The sequence below is a fragment of the Chaetodon auriga genome, chromosome 7, assembly GCF_051107435.1.
Source record: "Chaetodon auriga isolate fChaAug3 chromosome 7, fChaAug3.hap1, whole genome shotgun sequence".
In the NCBI taxonomy this organism is placed as follows: domain Eukaryota; kingdom Metazoa; phylum Chordata; class Actinopteri; order Chaetodontiformes; family Chaetodontidae; genus Chaetodon; species Chaetodon auriga.
This window is the reverse complement of record NC_135080.1, coordinates 7,199,893-7,222,052: the sequence shown is the minus strand read 5'-3', so window position 1 is coordinate 7,222,052 and position 22,160 is coordinate 7,199,893. Positions and strand designations below refer to the sequence as shown.

The window sequence follows — 22,160 nt, the reverse complement described above, 5'->3', positions numbered from 1 at the left end:
CAAATTACAACTTCACCAATTAGCCAACACATGTGAAATAATTATAAAAACTAAAAAAGAAAAAAGAAAAAAAAGTGATGAACATGCCTGGACACAGCTGAGACATGTTTGTTCTTCCACCACAAAAACATACAATTTAGGGAGTGAATGTACATGTTTTAGAAAAGAAGCTCCTTCCATATGTGCTCGTCCTTTCTCTCTGGCATCAATTACTCTTCATACAGCAGCGATGGGAGGATCAAGCACCTCCCCAGAGCACAATGCTGAAAATTATTGGTGAGATGTGACTACAGAACAAACAAACCTCTTGTCTACTAGTAGAATCATCAAAGCCTGACTGAAATGCATCTTGATGCCTTTCACAATTCTGACGCTTTCTGAACAAGAGGCCATTTGTTTTCCTCAAAATGTTGCTGGTGCTTTCTCTCTGAGGTTAGTGGAGCATAAACTCTAAAGCAGAGCACATCAGCAGTATTTTAGAAACACAGGTCATGAGTCCAAAGTCCCCCAGCTGAAACTAACCCACTTAAATCATTTTTGACTAGCTACCAAGAAAACACTGTAAAAAATGAATGTATTTTAAGATTTCCCATTTAAATATAAAACAGTAAAACAACCTAAACACGTCTTTAGATCCCAAACTCCCAGAAATATTGGACATCAGCTGATTATCAGTTTGTTTCTTTGAATAAATACGTCATGCATTTATTTTCTGACAGATAAGTTAACTGTGACGGACCGATCAGTGTGCAGACAGAACTCAGGTTAAAAAGCTGTATTTTGCAGCAGGTCTACAGTGTATGGAAACATGAACTGCATTCAACGTCCAGGTGTGCTGTTTAGCATTAAGATGCTAAACTTCACTGACACTGATGTCCACATAGGACCTAAAGGTTTACAGACCGTGCGAAAGACTGATACAGTAGCTTAAAGCTTCACTGTCAGCTGTTTGTTTGACTGCCTGCAGAGACCTCTGTGATCATGTTTCAGGTCTTGAACTTACAAAAGCCGGAGAGTAAACTCAGAGTTGCAGATGCCATAAACAATGCAGGCTCACGCTGCACTGTGGCTCAGGCAATATGTTTCCATTTCAGTATGCTCCTGACTTGAAATCTAATTCTGTGCACTTGTTTCGCACACACACAAATACACGCATTACCAATTTAAATGTTGCCCTGGCATGGTGGCCCACACTCATATATGGAAAACAAATATACTGCCTGTTCTTTAGGTCTGTTATTACAAATCTCATTATGCCCTGCCCTGGAGGAAACAGCCTGATATCCTCGCAGACCTTGGGACACCGAGACGTTTTGACCATCTATATGGCCCCAACTCTGAGACCTTCAAGACTGCAGCTTCATCTGCCGCCCTTAGTGAATATATCCGTGTACAAAATCATAATTAGACATGCCTTCCAAAGTCAATCCTATTTCAAAGGGCTCCTGGGGGAGATATTACGCTATCCATAAACCCGTGGCCCCTGCCTCAGAGTCACTCCTAATTACATTCCAAATTCAATCAGCTGGAAACAAACAGCAGTACCAGGCGGCACAACCACAGAAGCTGGTGCGAGGGGTGACTGTTTCTGCAAAACGAGGAGACGAAAGAGACCGCTGACACGGGTTTTTGACCCCCAGGACTTGAAATGCTGTGCATCCTTTTACAGCAGAGGGGAGAGATAAGAGCTGGTGTTGATTGAAACTCACCTGATGAATGTTTAAAGAGGCGAGGAAATGGTGACACAAAATGAGCAAGGAGTCAAAAAGAAAAAAAAATGAGGGGATGATAGATGTTTCAAAAGTTGTAACCTTGAATTAGAACAGTGAAAAGCCAGATGGATAGAGAGATGGAGAGGGAGAGCGATAGAGCTGCAGGCTGGAGAGACTGTGGTTCAGACTGAAATGTCAGATGAGTCAGAGGCATTCTGGGAAGACGCTCCTGTTTAATATGGCTCCACAGTCTGCCATGGAGGCTGAAAATTTACAATGACACCATCGCTGTAATAACAAGCACCTGCAGCCACGTTCTGAAGGAGCTGTCTGCTCTGAATGAGCAGCAGTGACATTGATTAACCCTGACCGCCTGTAACACAAGATAACTGATGGGCTTGACAGTGCAGAGGGTGCCACAGTGATTTAAGCGGAAAATCCTTTGCACATCTCTCAAACGTATGGACCTCCAATAACTCGTGCTGTTCGGCCAGGGCTCCTTATTTACTCTTTCCGAGAGCCAGCAGGGATCTGTTAGTCCAAACAGTAAATTATGAGCGCAGTGGACCCATTCAGGCTGCTAAAAGTCATTCAGGGAGAATGCTGGCGATTACTTTACTTCAGAGTCCGCGTGTGCGAATACTGGCACGAGCTGAGAGTCCAGCCTGAGGAGCGCGTGATCAAAGCTTCTGATCATCAGAGTATCTGTGTCGCCGGCTGCTAATAAGCTGATGAATGAATATCCCAGAGAAAGTAAACCAAAGTGTGTCAAGATACAGTGTGAATGTCCGGGATGATCCCATGATGTGTGTGACTGATGGGTGGGTGGGGGGGGCGGTAAGATGAGGAGAGTGGAAAGTGTTTTGTGGTCAGTGGCGGCGGAGATGCTCGACCCGGCGTGCAGTAGGAGGAGGAGGAGGATGAGGGCATGGGGGGGTCTAAATAAAGTTGCTGCTGATCCCACAGGTGCCCCCGTCGCGCCAGCTGTGACGGCGGTAAATAGACACGGGATCTAAGTGTTTGCTGTGGCAACATGTGAGAATCAGCGAGGTGCCTCAGCGCAGCATGGAGCCCCCCCCACCGACCCTCCCCCGCTCTGATCAGTGCGGCTCTGACATCAAACACATTCGCTGCTGTGCAAAAGGAAGAGAGCTCAGACACACATGCTGGTGCACATTATCTCTGTCCATTATTATTATTAATCTTATTATTGAGAGCTGAATGGGCTGCATGTACTTGCTCCCTTTCTTCCATGACAGTGAGTCAGTGAGAAAAAGCACGTACACAGATTGGGGGTGGGGTGGTGGGTGGGGGGTGGGGGGTCTGGTTAGTCACGACTCCTCTGCCCAGCAAATGAGCACGAGCAACAGGGCGAGCGTGTCTTCTCCCAGACTTCAGTATGAAACAGACCTGGCTGCCAAGGTAACCTCTTGTGTTGATGGGTTCACCTCTGTGTTAATCACTACCCAGCAATAATGGCTTAAGCAGGGCGGGTGGCTTAAATGTGTGTGTGTGTGTGTGTGTGTGTGTGTGTGTGTGTGTGTGTGTGTGTGTGTGTGTTGGAGTTTGCCCTTTCAAAGAGGGTTACAACAACACAGAGCAAATATGTTGAAGACATCTTTTCCCCTTTTCCCTGAATAGCTGCAAAGTTAAAAATCAATAAGACACCGACAAAGGAGAAGCTCTAAAACCAATGGATTGATTTTTCTCTGGAGAGTTAAGTTTCCTTTTTAATTCCCCAAACTTGCTGTTCTAATAAACACAAATAGCTCCAAGATTACAAGAGAATGCGTCTCTTTTAGCACTGTAGCCATGCAAACAGGGATATAACTGACAGCAAATGATCACATGTCTTAGTGGAGATGATTTCCTCTGTATACTGTGTGCTGCCCTTCCTTCTGTCAGTCAGATGAAGAAAAATAATTAATCCTAGATCATCATTAACTTCTATGATCCTGATTATCTATCGTGCTTGTAAAACGTGATTTCTTTAATTATTGATAACAGCATTCAGCTTCTATCACTTACATACAAAAGGAAAGTTTTAGCCATCAGCGCCACCGTGTTTAAGACGTGTTTAAAGCATCAAGCAGGACAAACCCAAAATAAATATATCAAAGCCTCTATATCATCACACATCATACAAGAAGAACATTTGTGATCATTTTCTAATCCCCATCTGAAAAGTATTTGTCTTGCTTGAAGGAACACTGAGTTGCATTTACTCACATGATCCTGCTCATCCATCTTTCCTGCGGAGGTTTCAAACATTTTAACACTCTTTGGAAAGTCAGAGGGCGCCTGTTTGACTTTTAAGATTAACATCCGCACCTGAGTCTCCGCTTTTAGGAAGTCAGCAACAATGTACCTGTGCAGGGAGTCAGGCCATCAGAGAGCAGGAGGCAAACAGTGTGTCTGAGACGACAGTGTGTGGGCGGGTGGAGAAGTGCATTTCTGCACACATGCGGAGCGTTGACACGAACATCTGCTCCATCTGCTGCTCCTGCCACCACAGCACCGACTCTACAGTGACAGAGAGAGGGCCATGACACAACATGTGCTGCGTGCAGCAGGTGAGGAGTCCGCTCATCCTGACCGGCTGTATGAGACATATTCTGCACGGTGAATAAGTATGCGATGAGCGCAGCATCGAGAAGATAATTACCTCATGACGGTCTCCCTAATTTCCCCGACGGGGGATTAATGAAGTGTTATCTTATCTCTGATCGTGTTCCGTCTTTTATTTCGCTGCACTTGAATCGTAGACTTGTTGCACCGAATTTGGAAAAACGCCTCCTGTCATCTGCTGGTGTTGTCTTAACTCACGCGCTTCAGTCTGAGGAGACACAAAGCGAGTCACGGGCTGCAAGACACATGTCCTTGGAGAGAGAAATAAAGCTGTCGAGACTAATATACAGTAACAGTCGGATCAGCCTCATCCGGAGCTGAACTGAGCGGAGAAACAATCCTTGAGCTTGTACAAAGAACATAATCTGAATTTAAAAATCATTTACGGGGTAGACCCAGGTATAAAGATCACAAATTGCTTTCAGAGCAACTTATACTAGTTAGAGTACTACTGGTACTACATATGCGTGGTCAGTACACTGTGACATCACAATGGGATGTTTTCGTTCCATGCGTGACGTCAGATTCGGATGTAAAAAAAATAAATAAAAAATGCGTGGTTGCTTCCTCGTGTCGGTGTTGTCGGTTTGCTCTGCTTGCAGTGCCTCAGGTCACATTTGTTCATCAGCTTTCACCACAGACAAACACCAGCCGCCACGATCCGCAACCGTAAGCTTAAAGCAGAGAAGAACAGGGTGAAAGGATCCATCACAGCCGGGTTTGTTGAGGCTGCTCGCATTCTCGGGTAAAGACGTCAAGTGTGACATGAGGAAAACTGTGTCCTGTGAAGTGAGCGGAAGTGAAAGGACTAATTTACTCTGCTGCTTCTCGTTTGTTGTGGAACCTTGATGTGATAAGACACATGGCGGCGGAAGAAAAGTCTGAATTTCTTCCCTTTCACATTCTCTTAAATCCCCGCATTTCAGCTCCTCCACGGTCGTCCCGTCCTTATCATCAAAGGTTGAATCTGCTGTGGGCTGAGGTTGACGTGAAGGCTGCTCTCTGCTCAGATAAGCCCGTCAGAGGCCGGTGGCCTCCCGCCTGTGTTAGATTCGTCACAGCTCTCCCACGTCACACCGCGCCCACGCGCGCACAGATGGAGACAGAAACGATCTGTCTGTGTCGCTGTGGAGCATCGTTCAACAGGCCTGACGAGACTGTCAGAGCAGCGCTGATCAGGCCGAACTGCTGGACTCGGACTGTCCCTCTGTATCATCCATCATCTGGAGACACGTACCGGTCATTCACAGACAGGAGTCCTCCGTAATTTACTTTACACAGAAAAACACAAGTTTGTTGTCCAGTCTGATTCAAATCCATTAACTCTCCAGCTTGTTCTTATCCGCTAATTTAAGGTCATTTGTGTGGTTTTGCAAAATGCTGTTCAGTCAAAGTCCGCCTTAAAAATACTTCATTTTACATTTCCCAATAATTTTCTAGGCAATAAGTATTTGTAACCCAAACAAAGATGTTTCAGTTTTTAGAACTTAATTAGTTGAATTAATAAGCAGTTGTTGATTTCCATTAAAATTCCAGTGAACACTCATTTATTATTGGAAACTTTATCCCCCGCGTGTGTTAAATTGTATGTTAGCCTGTAAACACATGGAAAAGTTTTGCATGTTAATCGACTTAAAAACATTCTCTAGTTAGTTTTAATCAACTGAAATTATTTCATTAAAAGTTTACCAGTTAAAGACGTTTTCCTGATAATAGTAACAATAACAATTATTATTATTATTATTATAAGGAGAAGAAGAGGAAGTGCAATATTATAGTTTTTCACATCATTTCCTACAAATTGAAAGTTATATATCACTTAATTTAAAGTAAATAAGGGGAAGCTGTGTGACCTGTAAAATAAAGGGTTTCAGTCAATGCAGGGCCAAATTTCTAGTTGGTAAAATATAAATATAGACACCAAATCAGCTTTTAGTCAACATTTTATGACAGGAGAAATAAATACATCCTTTTCATATGAGCCCCTGTTCTTCTGACACATAATTATACAAAGAGATTTTAATACATTTGAGACTCAAAAAGATGACCTACTGGACCTTACAAATGTTACAAAATTTCAATGGAGCAGCAACAATACGAACCTCTCAAAAACACAATCTGTAACGATGTTACAAGATTAGAAAAAAAAAACAAAACACTAACCACAAACCACAGTCCACTCTCCTCTGTGGTCCAATCAAACGCTCCTAGGCCTTAGTGATGTAGCCCTCTTTGATTAGGAAATCGTAGATTTTGCGCGTCTTGTTGACGTCGATCTTGATGAGCGCGCGGGCCTGTGCGAGCCGCAGCCCGCCCTGCCGCCTGCACTCATTCAGCAAGGCCTGTTTGTATTCCAGGTAGGCTCCTGGCACCAGCCGCACCACCTGACACAACTACAAACACACAACAAACACAAGGGTTAGTGAGAGACACCGGTGCTTCAAAGCATATTTAAGGCCTCAGTGTGCTTCAGACAAAGAGCGTTTAACAGTGTCTGAAGAAGCCCGCGTGGAATTGAGGTCGTGTCCACCAACTTTTGGAACTTTTCCACAACAATCACGCTCACTTTATGCAGTAATTTGCCAGGTCTCCTTTCATTCATTCCTTTTAACTACTTCTGGTACACAAATGCCTTCAAAGAGAGACTGTCTGGAAGCGTGCACTGTTGTAAGTGTACAATTAATTTCCTGAAGACCATAAAGACAACACAAAAGACACAGAGGGACGGATTTCCTTGGAAAATTTAAGCAGTGCAAATGTTCCATTGACTTTGCAGCAGCAATCTGCGTGTAGATTTACTGTGTGTCTGATTTGCTAAGACAGCAGTAATGGCTAATTATTTTTAGCCATGCATAGCATACTGAGGCCTTAATCGTTCTGTATGACCCTTTAAGTCCAGATGAGAGACAGCTGTACCTCTTTTTCTCGCTCATTGAGTTTCTCTGTCCCTGGCAGCCCCGTCAGGTTGAGAGGAGGGGCGCTCCGCCTGCCTGTTGCTGTGGAGCAGAAATTCAACAACAGTTAAACAGGCATGCAGCACCCCGGTGTTGATTTATAATTCAGATAACATCACAGCATGCTGACAAAATGCACCTAATTCCTTTGCTTAGAAGAGACGAGGGAACAAATAGTTGCGCTGTGCAAATTGTGTAAATATATCCGCGTGGGAGCGTGCATCCCGTTCGTGCTCTGGAGGTTACAGAAAGGCAGCTAATTTGAAAGGAAAAACAGCAAGATAAATATGCATGTAGGGGCCTATTTTTCGAGTGTATTTATGGAGGAGCGTCGACATTAATGTGACTGTGCCTGAGGCCATGCCAAGATGACAGAGAGGAGCGAGTACAGAGGGAAAGGTGGAGAGGAGCTTTGTACCTGACACTGTGATCGTTGTGACAGCTGGAGTGATGCCAGCATCTCTGTAATCAGAAAGAAGGGTGTTAGCATGTCTACAGTCTTATTTATACACACACACACACAGCCGCACGCCCCACTTACACACAGCATTTCTGGGCTTTGTTCACTATTCTCACTCCAAGATCGTCATCCAAAAAAGATGAATCATCGCATTCAAGATGTTTTTTTAAGGTAGAATAATTAGAACAACTTGGATAGCACCCAAAGAAAAAGGCCTTGGATGAAAAAAACAAGAGCAGCGGCACGTTAAAGAGACTAAAAATACTGAAGAGGCCGAGGCTGAAGTGGGATGCACAGTAATATAAACATCTGCTCTATTCATCTCAGCACGCCTGGTGCTGTGCGTGATGATAGAGGTCAGCATCTCCCGGAGCACGACTTCACCAGCCCCTCTATTACACGCTGGGTAACAAGCAGGAAGTTTGGAGTCTCACATTGCAGCCTGTTTACTGAGCCACTGCTGGCAGGCTCTGCCATCCTGGATGTACTGCAGCACATCACACAACATGGTCCGCTTCCTGCGCTCATCCTCCCGCATTCGCTTCACCCGCTCGTACACCTTGGCACCTGGTGGTGGTTACACAGAGAGGTCAATAGAAACATGGTGGGAAAGGATTAAAAAAATAAACCCAGCACGGGGTTCACGGTGGTGACGACGGGCAGTTTCCAGGTGAGACGACATTGTTTTGAATGAATAAGCGAGGCTTAATTTACTGAAATAACTCATTATGGAAAGGGGAAATTCAAGCTTTTCATTAATTCTACCAGCTTTTCTCTGATATTATTCCAAGAGCAGCTGTTAAAGCAGCTCAATAAAATATTCAGCTGAGCTTTCCTTTGTGTGCCAACAAACTAGCCAAACATCATAATTCCAAAAAATGATGCAAAGACCTGATACACTGTGCTGCTGCTGCAAATAACAATTAAACATATTGGATCCTAACTCAAAACAAAGACTGCAGCATCACTCAAATCTGAACAGAAATGCATTTTCCCTGCTGAGGCTTGCAACTTTAAAATTAAGTTTTGTTGAACACAGGAGTGAAAAGGTCAAACTAGACTCACTGCAGAAAGACTTGATCCCTGCTTTTCTGTACTCCTGCAGCCTGCGGATCTCTCTCCGCAGCTCAAACTCCACTGCAAGGAAAAGGAGATGAAGGCAAATCTGAACATACTGTTACAAAGAGAGTTACCTGAACTCTGAGAGCTCAAGTCTCACCAGTCTCAACACTTCAGCCAACACAATGGATTGATATCACACTGAAGCTACAGCCAGCAGCCGGTTAGCTTAGCTTAGCCTTTAGACTGGGGCAAACAGCTAGCCTGGCTCTGTCGTAGTGATGACATTTCAGCCAAGCTAAGCTAAGCTAACACACTGAAACCTTATATTAAATGGATATGAGTCACGTCAATCATCTTAGTCTCCAAGAGAAAACAAATGAGCACATTTCCCCAAACAGAAATATGCTCATTTGACTTTAAGGACAAACCCAAATAAATGAGTAAGCAAGCAAAGTGAACGCACATAATGAAAACCATGTTAACCATAATAAACAGTGCTCTTCACATTCTCCACATTTCAAAGATTTTGGAGGAATGTGTTAGAAAACACTCGTCACCGTCAGTCAAAACAGGACAGAAGCTGTTCTGAAGGCTCATAGTGGAACATCTTTCTAAGATGCTTCATGCTGGTTCAAAAATGAAAAACAACATCTTTTGAGGCCTCGATCATCTGGCAATCTTGAGGCAGTTTGGTGAGAGCTGGTTGAATGGATTCTCCGTGTTTGTGTCTGCTGCAGTCTATCCGTGTGTGCCCAGCCAGATACTAACGTGCGTGACTTTCGATGAATTTGTCATGTTCAGTCGGTCCAACCACTCTGGCAAATCGTCTCATGACTTCATACAGCTCCTGCACCTCCTTTGGGTAGCATCGCTCCAGCACTGAAAGAGAGAGGGGAGAGAAGTGAGTGGGCAGCGGATACAAACAAATATAACACAGAAATATGAAAGAAAAATCCACCCCCGTAGATACTTTTACACATCGGTAGTTTGTGGTTTTTAGAGCATTCGAGGAGAAGTGCTGTCATTTATTTATTTTGATTTCCCCCACACTCGTTGTCAAATCACCACCAGACAACAGACGCTAACATGAACCTCTGAATCAACACTTTATACACATGTAAACATTACTACTACTCTCTACTATCACAGTTATTCTGTGCCTGCACTGCGTTATGATCTCTTGAGGCTGCTGCCTGAGGACTTACTGCCATCTCTGAACACTATACGCTGTTCCTTTAAACACAGTAAGTAGAAGTTTACTCCCTCAATAAACTCAGTTGTGTGTATGTTAACTTTGCAGTGTTTAAATCCAATATGATTTGCTGCCCGCTAGCTTTAGCCGTCGGTCAGCGTTGGCCACACATGGCCAGATTACGACTCATCACGGTTGGTTTTTGATCAAAGGGGTATTGCCACAATGGCGTACTCTGGCTCTACCGACCACAAATCCCTCACAGACACACATTTGGTGAAAAAAGCTGATTTCTTTCGGTCATTATCATTATTGACCATTTGTACAGAATAGCATCTCTTAAGAGACCAAAAGCCAAACGCTCTACAGTGAGTTTTGTTTTTGGATTCTTTTCCTTTTATTAATTCAGAACCTGCCTGAAGAGCACAACAGGGAAAATGTATTAAACCATCAGATCCGGCAATCGTGTTGCTTCAAAAAGCACCCCCCCCCCAGGTCACAGTACACAGACGTGTATTCACCACCACTTAACTGACTCGACAAGTATACACACTCTAAAGAGCTTGTTGTGCTCGTCTCAAAGCATCACCCACATCACCGAGTAACAGACAAGTGTCAAAGCCAGACAGGAAAGCTGTTGTAGGGGTGTGAGAGGAGAGGTTGTGTGTGTGTGTGTGTGTGTGTGTGTGTGTGTGTGTGTGTGTATTCATGTTATGAGAGACAAAAACACACACTGCCACAACGTAAATTATTACATTTTAGAGTGAAGACTTAAAGGCTAGGGTTGCTGGTGTGTGTGTGTGAAGCTCCTTCGTCAGGCTCCTGAATGTGAGCGGTAATTAACAGCCACCATCTCAGGCTCCACACATGAAGTCATACTCCAAACAAAACAGCGGACACACAGCACAATGTCGTCCACATCTCCAAGGAGACATCAACGCTGGACTTTTCTGTGGCTGCACACAAGCACTGACTGCAAACACAAACAGCCAGCCACACACACGCACAAACACGCACAAACACACACACACACACACACACACACACACACACACACACACACACCTGAATCATTTAATGTTACAGGCTCTAACAGGACTTCAGACAGACTGCTGCTCTAAAACAACAACACTGGCCAACCTGCCTCCAGCAGTTACTGAGACATGATACTGTGAGCCTCCCAGGCTCGGATACTGCTTCCATTATTGTATGCGATACACACACACACACACACACACACACACACACACACACACACACAGAGTCGAGACACACAATCTTTGACAGTCTCCATGACAACCAGTCTGCAGCTCTACAGCAACTCTGAGTTCCCTTTTGTCTTGAAAGACTGGGGAGATAAGGGAGTGGAGGGAGAAAAGGGAGGAGGGCTAACTGGAGGCTGGAGGATACATAAATAAAACATGATGGGAGAACTCTTCAACTCCAAAACCACAGCCAATTTCACACAGCAACACGTGGTGCCATAACGATGGGCTGGGTGGACGGGCTCAGTTTTTTTCAAAAAAAGAGGGTTTAATTGGAAAAATGCATTGATTGCAGCCCCCTTGCTGTCTGTTTGGCCTCTAATACAAAAACCCAGGAGATGCAAAGAATTACATGACTGAGCTCGATGAAATCCAACCTGTGACAGGTGGATCAATAAATGAAGCCCTCCGCATTTCAGTCATTACGGCTGCAGGGCTCATCGCACGGGGATCCAGTCACAGTGAAGCAATTATGCCGTGGCACGAAGCCCCTGTAGACTATTCGCAGCCTCGGTCGTAAATACGAGCGCTGTCAGCTGCCACACTTCGTCCACAGAGGTTAACAGTGGTTATTACACTGGAGCTGTTTGCATGCATCCATAGAAACCCTCAGCGGTGATTTAGCTGGTGGATATCAGATGACTCCCTGAATTGCTGTGAATACTGTCGCAGCCGAAAGAGTCAAAAGAGGACTTACTCTGGAATTTCCGCAGGTTGATGAGTCCGTGGTCTCGGATAACCCTGGGAGAAATGGAGATGTAGGTTTATTATTATGCAAATTAATATTCTGATTGCAGCTCTCTCTGAAAAACGAAACCTGGCACTGACTCATATATGCAATTATCTTGGCTGATACAGTCTATGAAGTCATTATGGCGTTTGAAAACCCAATATATACATATGTCTTATACACAGCAGCTAGGTGAGATTTGTTCCATAATTGGGTTTGAGACCGAAGTCAAATAGCTTGAAAGCTCTGTAATGGGCTCCTTCAAACGTGCACTGTGAGGCTCAAGGGTCAGAGATCAGGGTCTTGGCCCGTGTCACCAGCCTGGAAGCCTCCCTGACAGGCTACAAGTTAACAGAGATGAAATAAGTGTCATGGAGGGAGGAGGAAAATACAAAACACACATGCCCCCCCTGCCAGAAATGCCATTCTTCCATGCTCAGGGAGCACCAACTCGTTAAAGCTGATTTGGATGTGGATGCATAACAGCAAGGACTGACTGCGTATGTCCAAGAAAGACAGCTAAGTGGAGAGCTTAGCGATGGAAATTCTCCAGAAAGCAGAATAACTGACCAACAAATTCAAAAAGAGAGGGTGATAAATGCATTTTCTGTATTTTATAGAACCTTAACAATGAAGTAGGGCTGCAGCTCAGAGGTATTTCCATCATCCATCAACCTGGCGATTACTCCTTAAGTCTACAAAATGACAGAAAATACTGAAAAATCACAACTTCCTTAAGCCCAAGGTGACGTCTTCAAACAGCTTGTTTTCTTTGACCAACCATCCAAAACCCATGCAAATTATCAACACTCTGTGGGCAGTTTATTAGTCCGACCAGCTAAAACTAAACGCAGTCTAATACAACAGTCCTGCAATAAATCCTCCCTTCATGAACGTCTTAATGTGCAGTTTGATTCAGGTGTTTTAAAGATGTATTGATTCAACTGTACAATCATTTTGAAGGATGTAGTTTAGGCTGCTGCTGAACTGAATTGTGTTCTACTTTACAGGCAGATAGAAACACCTGTCAGGATCGAAAACATTTCAACAATTACTTTCTATCAAATTGTTATTTGATCAACCAATTTGTTTTCAGCTCAGCACAAAAATATTCAACATGCATATTACATGCTTATATACTTATATGGGTAGCACAGATAAAGTCCATTTTCCAAATCTCCTGCAGTGTTTGGCAGCCTACAACTGGGCAAAAAGTCAGTCTGGCATGCAAAGCATTCACCAGGAGACAGACACATTTTCCCCATTTCCAAAAATATTCGAGGTTTGAATAGATGATCGCGCAGCTCGTAAGTTGCACCTGAGTGGCTCCCTGTGGCTCGTAGTGAGAGCCTGAAAAAAGGCTTAAATGTGCAATTATAATCACGTTGCTGACTCCAACAATCACAGTCTCCCAGGACCTGTGTATTTAAGGACCTTTTAACAAAATAATAATTAAAAGTTTGGATTAGAAATTATAAATATATTAGCATTATGAATTCATTCATATTAAGATACCAACAAGGGGTTTAAAAATGTTTGCCATGTTCATTTTAATTCAGCATGAAATTGATTTATTCAACCTGAAAGCACAGGAAGTACCAGTGGGGAATGAGGCTCCAAAAGGTCAATAAAGAAGCTTATAATGCCATCTACTGATAGGCAGGGGTCATTACATGATGCTGAATAAACACACACTGTGAACTAAAAAGGGACCTACTTTTTCCTCCGCTGTCTCTCCTTTAATCTTGAATGATAAATGTCGACAACTGAAAGCTTGAGCGCTGAAACAGAACAATATGCACAACACAGTTGAGAGTGTATTGTAAATGTTGCAGTTCACACCATTATCTTTTATTTGCCAATGAAAAACCCCCCAAAAATCTCACCACGTAGGATGTCTGAGTCATCATCCACAAAGTCGATGTCTTTCAAATCCCATTCTGCATAGTTGTCGAACTCCTAACGGGACAATGAAAAATGATTTTCATTATTCGACGGTTTGATTGAAGTTCACATGAATCTGATCTATGATCCCAGAGAAGTGATTCATATTCAAAAACAGTTTGAGTAAAAGCCAACAATGGGATGAGTCACTCACTATGAGTCAGCACTAAGGGCATGAGTCACTGTTTCCATAACATTTAATAATGAACCATCTAGTGGCCAATTAAATTTTTTATTCGAATTGTCGTGCTATGTTGGGAAAGCACACACGTATCCCCTCACCTCCATGAAGTCTGCTCTGGCAGGCATGTATCCGGCCATATCTCGAGACAGCACGGAGTCAAACGTGGGCCGAGGGGGGTCATCAGTGGCTGTAACATCAGAGAAATACACACATTTTCTTTGTTTTGTGTATTAAAACAAGAAATGTGTCACCTGCAAACTTCTTCCAATATCTGGTTTTCCACTACTTGTAACGATATTGGAAATTTAACGATCTCCTCTCTCTGGCCTGAGTTTGCCAACTGCTGCGTGAACATGACAGTGAAATGTTTGTCAAACACTGAGACAGATGGAGACCTGAAGGCTGCTAGGAACTGAGACAAGTTCCCGACTGACCAACTGCTTCTGCCCAACTGTTCATCTCAGTTTTTTTTATTTTTTTTTAGGCAAATCTTTCGTCTAGTTGCTCTGCTAATCAACCCTGCTATCACTTTCAAAACTTAAATAGTACTATTTAATATCAATAGCAGACAGTGCTCATGACTGGGAGGTGGCAACAGATAAAGCAACTTCAATTCTGTCTGTCTGTCCTGTAAAGCTGGTGAAAAAAAAAACAAAGACAGCGGTAGATGATGTAGATACTGACGTTTGAAAGGAATAGCGCCCTCTGCAAAGCGAGAGTCTTTTGTTTTCCGGAGGCTGAGCAGGGTCGAGGAGAAGAGCGGGTTATTGATGAAATTCTTCATGTAGTGGCTCTCACACTCCTCTTTGGTTTTAGAGCGCATCTGATATGCCACATCCTGCCTGCAGGAGAAAAAGGCACAAATAAAAATTGTTACTGCGCAAAAATAGCTCAGAGAAAATTTGCCAAGGTATATGAAAATCCATCAGGGCTATAAATATTCTCGACACATCACACAGCACAGTAGACTGCGGTTGTTTGTCATCTTAATAAAAACTGGAAAGGACTTCCACTTAAGGTTTCCAAGAAAGGAATTAGGCCTACTAAATCCTTGTTTTGATGATATAATTCTCTACAGACTTACAGCCCTTAAACAGTTTTTGTTAAAAGACCAATTTCATGATGAAAAGAGCACAGACTTCATCATAATTCCTAAATTAAACTGCAACCAGGTTGGCCATGATTTCCTAACCTGAGCCAATTATAATATCCCAAAATTCTCATGTCCCCAGACATTATCATTGATTATTTTTCAGTCTGGAACAGCGCAATTACTAGATTTAGAAACTCACATTTTATCTACAAGTCAAACATTTAACATTTTGCCTGTGAACAAACAGTTGCAGCTCAGGAGCGCAGTGATGCAGAGCGATGATCGCTTTATCGAGTCATCAGATGTAATGCAAGCGGTTGAGTTTGTACATGATGAAATATTTTAGTATTTCCTTTTAGCAACATGAAGTCAAATAAATAATAACATACGGCACAAGTCCTAAATATAATGCAGGCTGCATGTCCGAGTCAAACAAACAAAACAGAGACCACCTGATTCAGAGATGCATGTTAGAAGTAGCAGCTATGAATAAACTGAAAAGGGACTCGCCAGTTTCCAAAGCCACAGTCCATGACCGCCTCCAACAGGGCCATCTCTTCCTGTGCCGTCCATCCAGGCTCCAGCACGGGGAAGTCTGACGTCTGTGTTAAGAGGAGATGAGAACAGTGAGGATAAATAGTGAGTCCGTGGTGGGCGTCTCTGTGTGTTTGAGACTACATACATGCAGACAGTTTTTATTTTACTCACCATGATTTCATATTTGTGATCACTCTCGTGCTTCTTGTACTCAAATCCTCTGGTGAAACACTGAAATAAAGTTTAATTTCAGTCAGACTCAGAGTGCTCAAGAGCTCTGATAATATTCGTGTTTGTTTGTCATGGTCTCACCTGGAGGCAAAGTAAAAAAGGTGAGGGTCCACATTCTGCACACTTGATGTAGGGCTCAGTTAGATAGGATGAGCAACCTCTGCATGGTGGTTTATCAAATGGATCATCTGAAATGGACAAATCCGTGGTTGATATTCACTTACGAATAACTTACAGGATAAACTAGCATGTGAACATTAAGCTAGCTAGTTAATTCAGTGTGAATTAGAAAAGGCTACCGGTACAGCTGCCTATCAAAACAGCCTGAAGTTAAAGGCTATCAAACGCATACAGTGATAGCCTCATTGCTAACTATGCTAACGCTGCTTATGAAAGCTAATACAGCATTAGGTTTAACTACCTCAGGTGGTATAGAACAGCGTGTCCGAAGTTTATCCTACACGTAAACACGCGATATGATATTTTAGCGTCAATATATATTCTAATGCTCACAAATATGTAACGTTACATATGTAAACATAGCTAGCTTATACGCTAACGTTAGCTACCCGCTGCTGGCTTGAGTGGAGCTAATGTGGCTAACCAGAGAGATAACTCGAGAAAGCATCAGGATGTTGAGTGAAAATCAGCAGCGGTTACATCTTACTGCATAATAGTGTCAACACTTACTTCCAAAAGATGCCAGACGATCCATGTGAAAATGTTTAAATAAAACTAATGCCAGAATGGAGGAGTTCTTCTTCTTCTATGAGGTTTACCGGCTGCTGGCATACTTCGTGTTACATTACTGCCAACTGCTGGAGACATTTAACTGCTACAGTTTCCGGTTTCTCAGACCCCCCCCCCCCCCCCCCAATCCCATCTGTTCTGTTCCTGTTCATCTTCTGCCACATCCATTTCTACCATCCATTTCCTCTCTCTCTGACGCATACTTCCCAGTGGTGGAAAGTAACTGAGTATACTTACTCAAGTACTGTGCTTAAGTACAATGTTCAGGTATTTGTACTTTACTTTCTTTTTTCATCAGCATTGGTGGTTGATTAACAATGGAGACAACAACTCCCATGATCCCATGCTACTTCACGACATCATCATTTGTTATTGTTTTGATTGAGGGATCCCAAGGGGCAGAAATGACCTTCTGTGCATTAAACATTTTTTTGAATCATTTCAGCTTTAACAGATCCAGTTTCTTTACACCTCCCTCTCCCACAGATCTTATTGCCAGAGCCTGTAATCCTGCCTTCAGGACCTTCGCCTCATCCTCCCTTCCCTCACTCTCTGCTGGCTTCGTCATGTTCCTTCCTCTATTTTGCAATGTTTGCAAGTAACCCTGATCAGGACGACAAAGCTAGTCAAGCCAAAATGGATCCAGAGGTACCTCTCAGGCTGCAGGCTCTCCACATTCATTTCTGTGACTGTTGACTGATGGTAGATTTCTGTCTGTGCTCAGTGGATAATAAACTGTCGCACAGCGTATGATTTCACAAACTACATACTCACCTTGTGCATGTTCTTTGTTTTTTCTCTTTCCTGTCAAACAGGAGAAAGCAGTTTGTTGACACAGCCTGGTCCCAGTGAGAGGCTTCTTTCATTAAAAAATGGTTGAATTAAATTAGGGACCTGCCCTTTTATCATTATAAGAAATGCTGTGTGCTGTTTTAAATACTTACACTCTCTGGTTTGTCAGGTTCAGAAAAAAATACAAACTTGAACTTTAAAGAAAGGACTTTTTTTTCAATGAATTGTGTGAACCATCCATCATAAATGGAGGAAAAAAGTGACTGTTGTCGTTCTCTATTCCCCCACATGGTGCCGATCTTGCACCACTTGTGTTAAGAAAACAATGAACGCTTTGCAAGTCTGTCTTTGTCTTTCTCTGAGCTCACACCACCACCTGAGCCTCGTTTAGGTCACTGTGTAGTAAGCTGGGTAATGGACAGACAGATGATGGATACTGGACTGCACTGCATTACACCCCCATGCACTGTAGCTGTTTTTTTTCCCCTCCATAAAATCCACAGCGGTACAGAATGACTTTCAGGTGTGCTGCTCGCCCTGAAAATGGCTTAAAAACAGCTCACTCAAATGCAATAAATATCCATGATATTTTCCAGTGTCTGTGTCCAGCTTTGGCCCCTGAATCATTACAAATCCTGCTCCTCAAGGACACTCGTGGTGACTGCACATCAGGGGACCTGGCAAAACAAATATCTCAAGACCTTGATACATAAAACTGCAACTCTGCATGCCTCAAAGCCACTAAAAGTAAGCAAGAAAGTATGTTTTCTTTTTGTGATTTGGGTGAAATGACCCTTTGATTCGGTACAGATGTGATATCAGCAGCTAGCTGGAAATGGTTGCATCTCACAGGATAATCGCTGGCACCAGAGCAATGGTAATGTCAAACTAGGCCTATCAGTTTACAACCAAAGGTGCAAGTTACGACATCTAGGGAGGAATTTTATTCAGATTTTATTATAGTTGATGGCAAAAATGTGTAAATGTATGCTTTATTTTAAAGTCTGCACAGCACACACTCTATGTAAGAGCTGTAAACCTATACTAAACTACACGTTGGGTTCAGTCTGAGTGTTCTCCGTCCCCCTTTACCCTGAGCCATCTCTTTGAGGACGATCCGCAGTGACAAGTGCGTCCAGTTGCAGCGTGCCCCACGTCCCGTCTCCTGACCCTCCAGGGTTGCTTTAGACCTCTAGGGAGAGACTCAGTCAGCATGAGAGCCTGGAGCAACACAGATCCATGAGTAACGACAAAGCGGCCTCCCGGCAGGCTGTGCACAATGAAGGGACAGTTGTACTCTCCCTCTCGGTGGAATTTCCAGTTTACTGCCAGAAACACAGTTTGTTTAACGATCCTGTGAGAGCGTTATGATTTATTTATCTTTCAAAGAGGAACTTCTCTTTTCTGTGTGACAGTTGGTAATATAAATGGTGTGTGCATGGAGACGTTCTCTTTATGCCAAGTTTTACACCCGAGCTAATGTACTCTGACACTCACACCAACTGTATTTAAACACGTAAAATCTCTTCTACAGGATGTACACTACCTGACCAAAAGCGCATGGACACACACGCTGCTTTCAGCCACAAGAGCATTAGTCAGGTCCAGCACTGATGTTGGGCGATAGACCAAAATATACAAAAGTATGTGAAGAGGGGTTGTTTTTCTGATTGATGTTCCCACTGAGGGCCTAGTGTGCTAATAAAATTACTAGGAAGAAGGCGTCCTGGTGTGTGCGACACATACTAAGTGACCTTTATGAACTTTTGTTTCCATGTTTCCCATCACTCTCTACTGTCAACAAGGTAAAAATGCCAAACAAAATTACCTGAAAACAATTGCCAGGAGGCTGATGCTTCCTGCTGCCCAGTTTGTATGAGGACAGTGCTGTATCCTCCATATGACTTGAATAAAACACAGTTCTCACTGGAAGCCAATTTGAAATGCCAGGGTCAGCATATGTGGGAGCATACTGTATAAAATCACATCTTGGCAGTGAATGCGGGCAGAATCCATTATCCACATGGAGACTAACAAAGAAAATAATGTCGCCTCACAGAGTGACATGTGTGCTCCCTTACGACGGCCCCTGCTGCAGCATCACTGCCTGTGGGCAGACAACCTGCTGTCTTCTCCAGCCACATGCCACCCCCGCCTACCCACAGTGCGTCTCTCTCTCCCTTCTCCCGCCGCTGCCTGTGCCTTCACACCCAGAGTAAAAGGCCTGAAAGATCAGGCAAACCCCCAGCCTGCAGGCCCCACACTGCTCATGTGGATCAAAGCTGGAGAGCCTTGGGGTTGCTCTGTTATAGACGTGTGCCAGATTATACACCGGCCAAACAAATGCACACCCCCATCCCCATTACATCTTTAAAAACTCCCCCAGTCTCTGCCCACTCCTTTGCCTCTTACCAAAGCACTTCCCAGCTGCTGTGATTTGAATATGAGGGCCCCTCCAAAGAAAAGAGGGCATCTGGCACACGCCTTAGAGGCCAAGAAGAAAGAGTTAAACTGCTCCTGTCATGGAAATGTTCTGAAACAAGATTAAGCCTCTTTAAGAAAAAAAAAAGAAGAAGAAGCAAAGAAGTAAAATGAACACAAGCTCTTAAATAAGTTCAGACAAAACACAACAGGAGCAGACACCTGGACAATGTCGATATCCTCACAGTGAATGGATGCTTGGAGTGGACGTACACGTTGAGAGCTTTGCTTTACAAACTGCTTTCATGAGTAAAGGTCAGCTCAGAAAATGATCTTTCTTTAGTCTGAAATTAAGGACATTTCAGCAGTAATTGCGTAATCACTCTCTAAAGGATGCTTTCAGCTCAGATTTATTGAGTACCTGCCCCCATCTGGGCACTACCACTAATTAACATACAGTTGCTGTGTTCACAGGAAAAGGTCTTTTTCTGTTGTCACTGTATTGAATGGAAATAATTCATTGTACTTTGAGAAAACAAGTGTTTTGTTTTTACAGTATGTGTCCAGGGAAGAAATGTTATCACACCTATTGATTATGTTTTTGTGGCACTCGCTACTGCTGTTAAGACAATGAATATATAACAATTGAATTGGTTCCAAGTGAAGATAATTCACAATAAAGTCCATAGCATTTCATGGATCCTTATTCTAAATGTTCACTTCATAACCAGCACAATCATCTATATAAAGTGGAGGTTTGAGGTGGAGTTGTAGGTAGAGGATAAGTAAATATCTGATATCCAATAATGAGACATAAACTATGGATGCAATGGTAGTTCAATGTGTGAATTAAGTCTATGGAAAGCTACAGGAGCTTTTAGTATTAGCTAATCTGCAGAAAGTTGAATTTGTCTGCACAGCGGCTGACAGATGACAGGGATGCAACGCCTGGACACTTTAACTGTTTGGAGTTTACCTCCACTTCTAAAGGGGCCTTCCACTTCCCAATTGGTGCTTAATGATACTAAATTGCCTAAAAACCCAAGCAGACATAAATGACTCATGTTCACTGTAATTAAACCCAAAGTATAGGGGCATAAAAAAAGATGCTATTGAGTTGCATTATGGGAATCACAGGAGCCAGAGTTTTAGGATCTTGACCCAAACTAGGGCTAAAAGTCAGGATAATTGGACTCTCCTGCATAATTTGGACAGTTTCTTTTTTAATCTCTCTCTTGAAAATCCTCCATCCTTATGGAAGTGTAAGACTAAATCACTGGAGTACCTCTTTAACATCTGGCCTGTACCCTGGCTTACTTCGGTGAAACTGAACTCATGACTTTATACTTGCTTTAGTAAGCCTTATATCATCCGTCCTCCATGAAGTGACGCTCATTGGCCCTGCGGAGATTACACAGGGGTTACAATCAGTTGAGATTCTGCTGTTAATCATAAACTAATCTTCGCTGTGTGAGAGGAGTTTTATGGTACCAAACAAAATGTGACCAAAGAGCCACACAGAGAAGTTTAACTTACTCTCAGTGACCCTTATCTTCACGGGGAGATGGTCATTGCTCGCAGAAGATCCTCACGTGGTGCAAAGTGACTCAGGACAGAAATATTTCAACAGCGACTGTTGATCAAACTCTAGATAAGACTCATTGTGGGAGCAGCTGCTAGACTTCATTTTCCTGTGGTGTGTGGTGCTTTCATGTAGACTTTGTGTTAAGCAGAGAGTTTTGAGTGGGATTCAAATGGACGTGACGTGCAGCACTTGACACAGCTGATTTATATGCAAGCAAAGGCCATGAGGTGTTGAAGACATTAAGATTACCCTGCACTAAGTGCCATATAAATTTCAATAATGATCCCAAATGACCTGACTTCCTTCAGCATCTACAAAGTACTCAAGCAGTGTTAGATGTGAATAAATTAATGAAAACAGATGACTCCCACACAAATGTGTCATCAGTTTATTTTTGCTGAGTGAGAGGCTCCCCCTCCATATGTTCCTCCTCTGCGTGAGCTCGGTGGACATCCTCTCCCCATGGCCAAGGTAACACCGAGGAATCAGCAGAGTGAGGGTTCAGGGAGGTCAACAAGTGGGTGTGGAATGCAAGGATTTCCCACGCGGTGTACCTCGACACACAGACCCTGAGAAAACATGTGTGCAGCCTCAGCACGGCAAACTGGAATTCCACGAGT

General features: G+C 43.3%; 1 protein-coding gene across 2 annotated transcripts; it reads right to left on the bottom strand.

The window, feature by feature from the left end:
* Window positions 1-6,267: 6,267 nt before the first annotated feature.
* On the bottom strand, window positions 6,268-16,794 carry tada2a (transcriptional adaptor 2A). Of its 2 annotated transcripts, none has more exons than XM_076735943.1 (15): window positions 16,683-16,794; window positions 16,074-16,180; window positions 15,933-15,992; window positions 15,731-15,826; window positions 14,816-14,969; window positions 14,230-14,318; window positions 13,890-13,962; window positions 13,721-13,784; window positions 11,971-12,014; window positions 9,585-9,695; window positions 8,820-8,891; window positions 8,189-8,321; window positions 7,713-7,756; window positions 7,257-7,336; window positions 6,268-6,733 (listed from the first exon to the last, which is right to left on the bottom strand). In XM_076735943.1, the coding sequence occupies exons 1-15, from the start codon at window positions 16,705-16,707 to the stop codon at window positions 6,548-6,550; spliced, it is 1,338 nt and encodes a 445-aa protein (XP_076592058.1). In that variant the 5' UTR covers window positions 16,708-16,794; the 3' UTR covers window positions 6,268-6,547. The 2 variants fall into 2 exon arrangements, with proteins under 2 accessions (XP_076592058.1, XP_076592059.1); XM_076735944.1 differs by having other exon boundaries at window positions 14,816-14,973; window positions 15,735-15,826.
* Window positions 16,795-22,160: the final 5,366 nt, after the last annotated feature.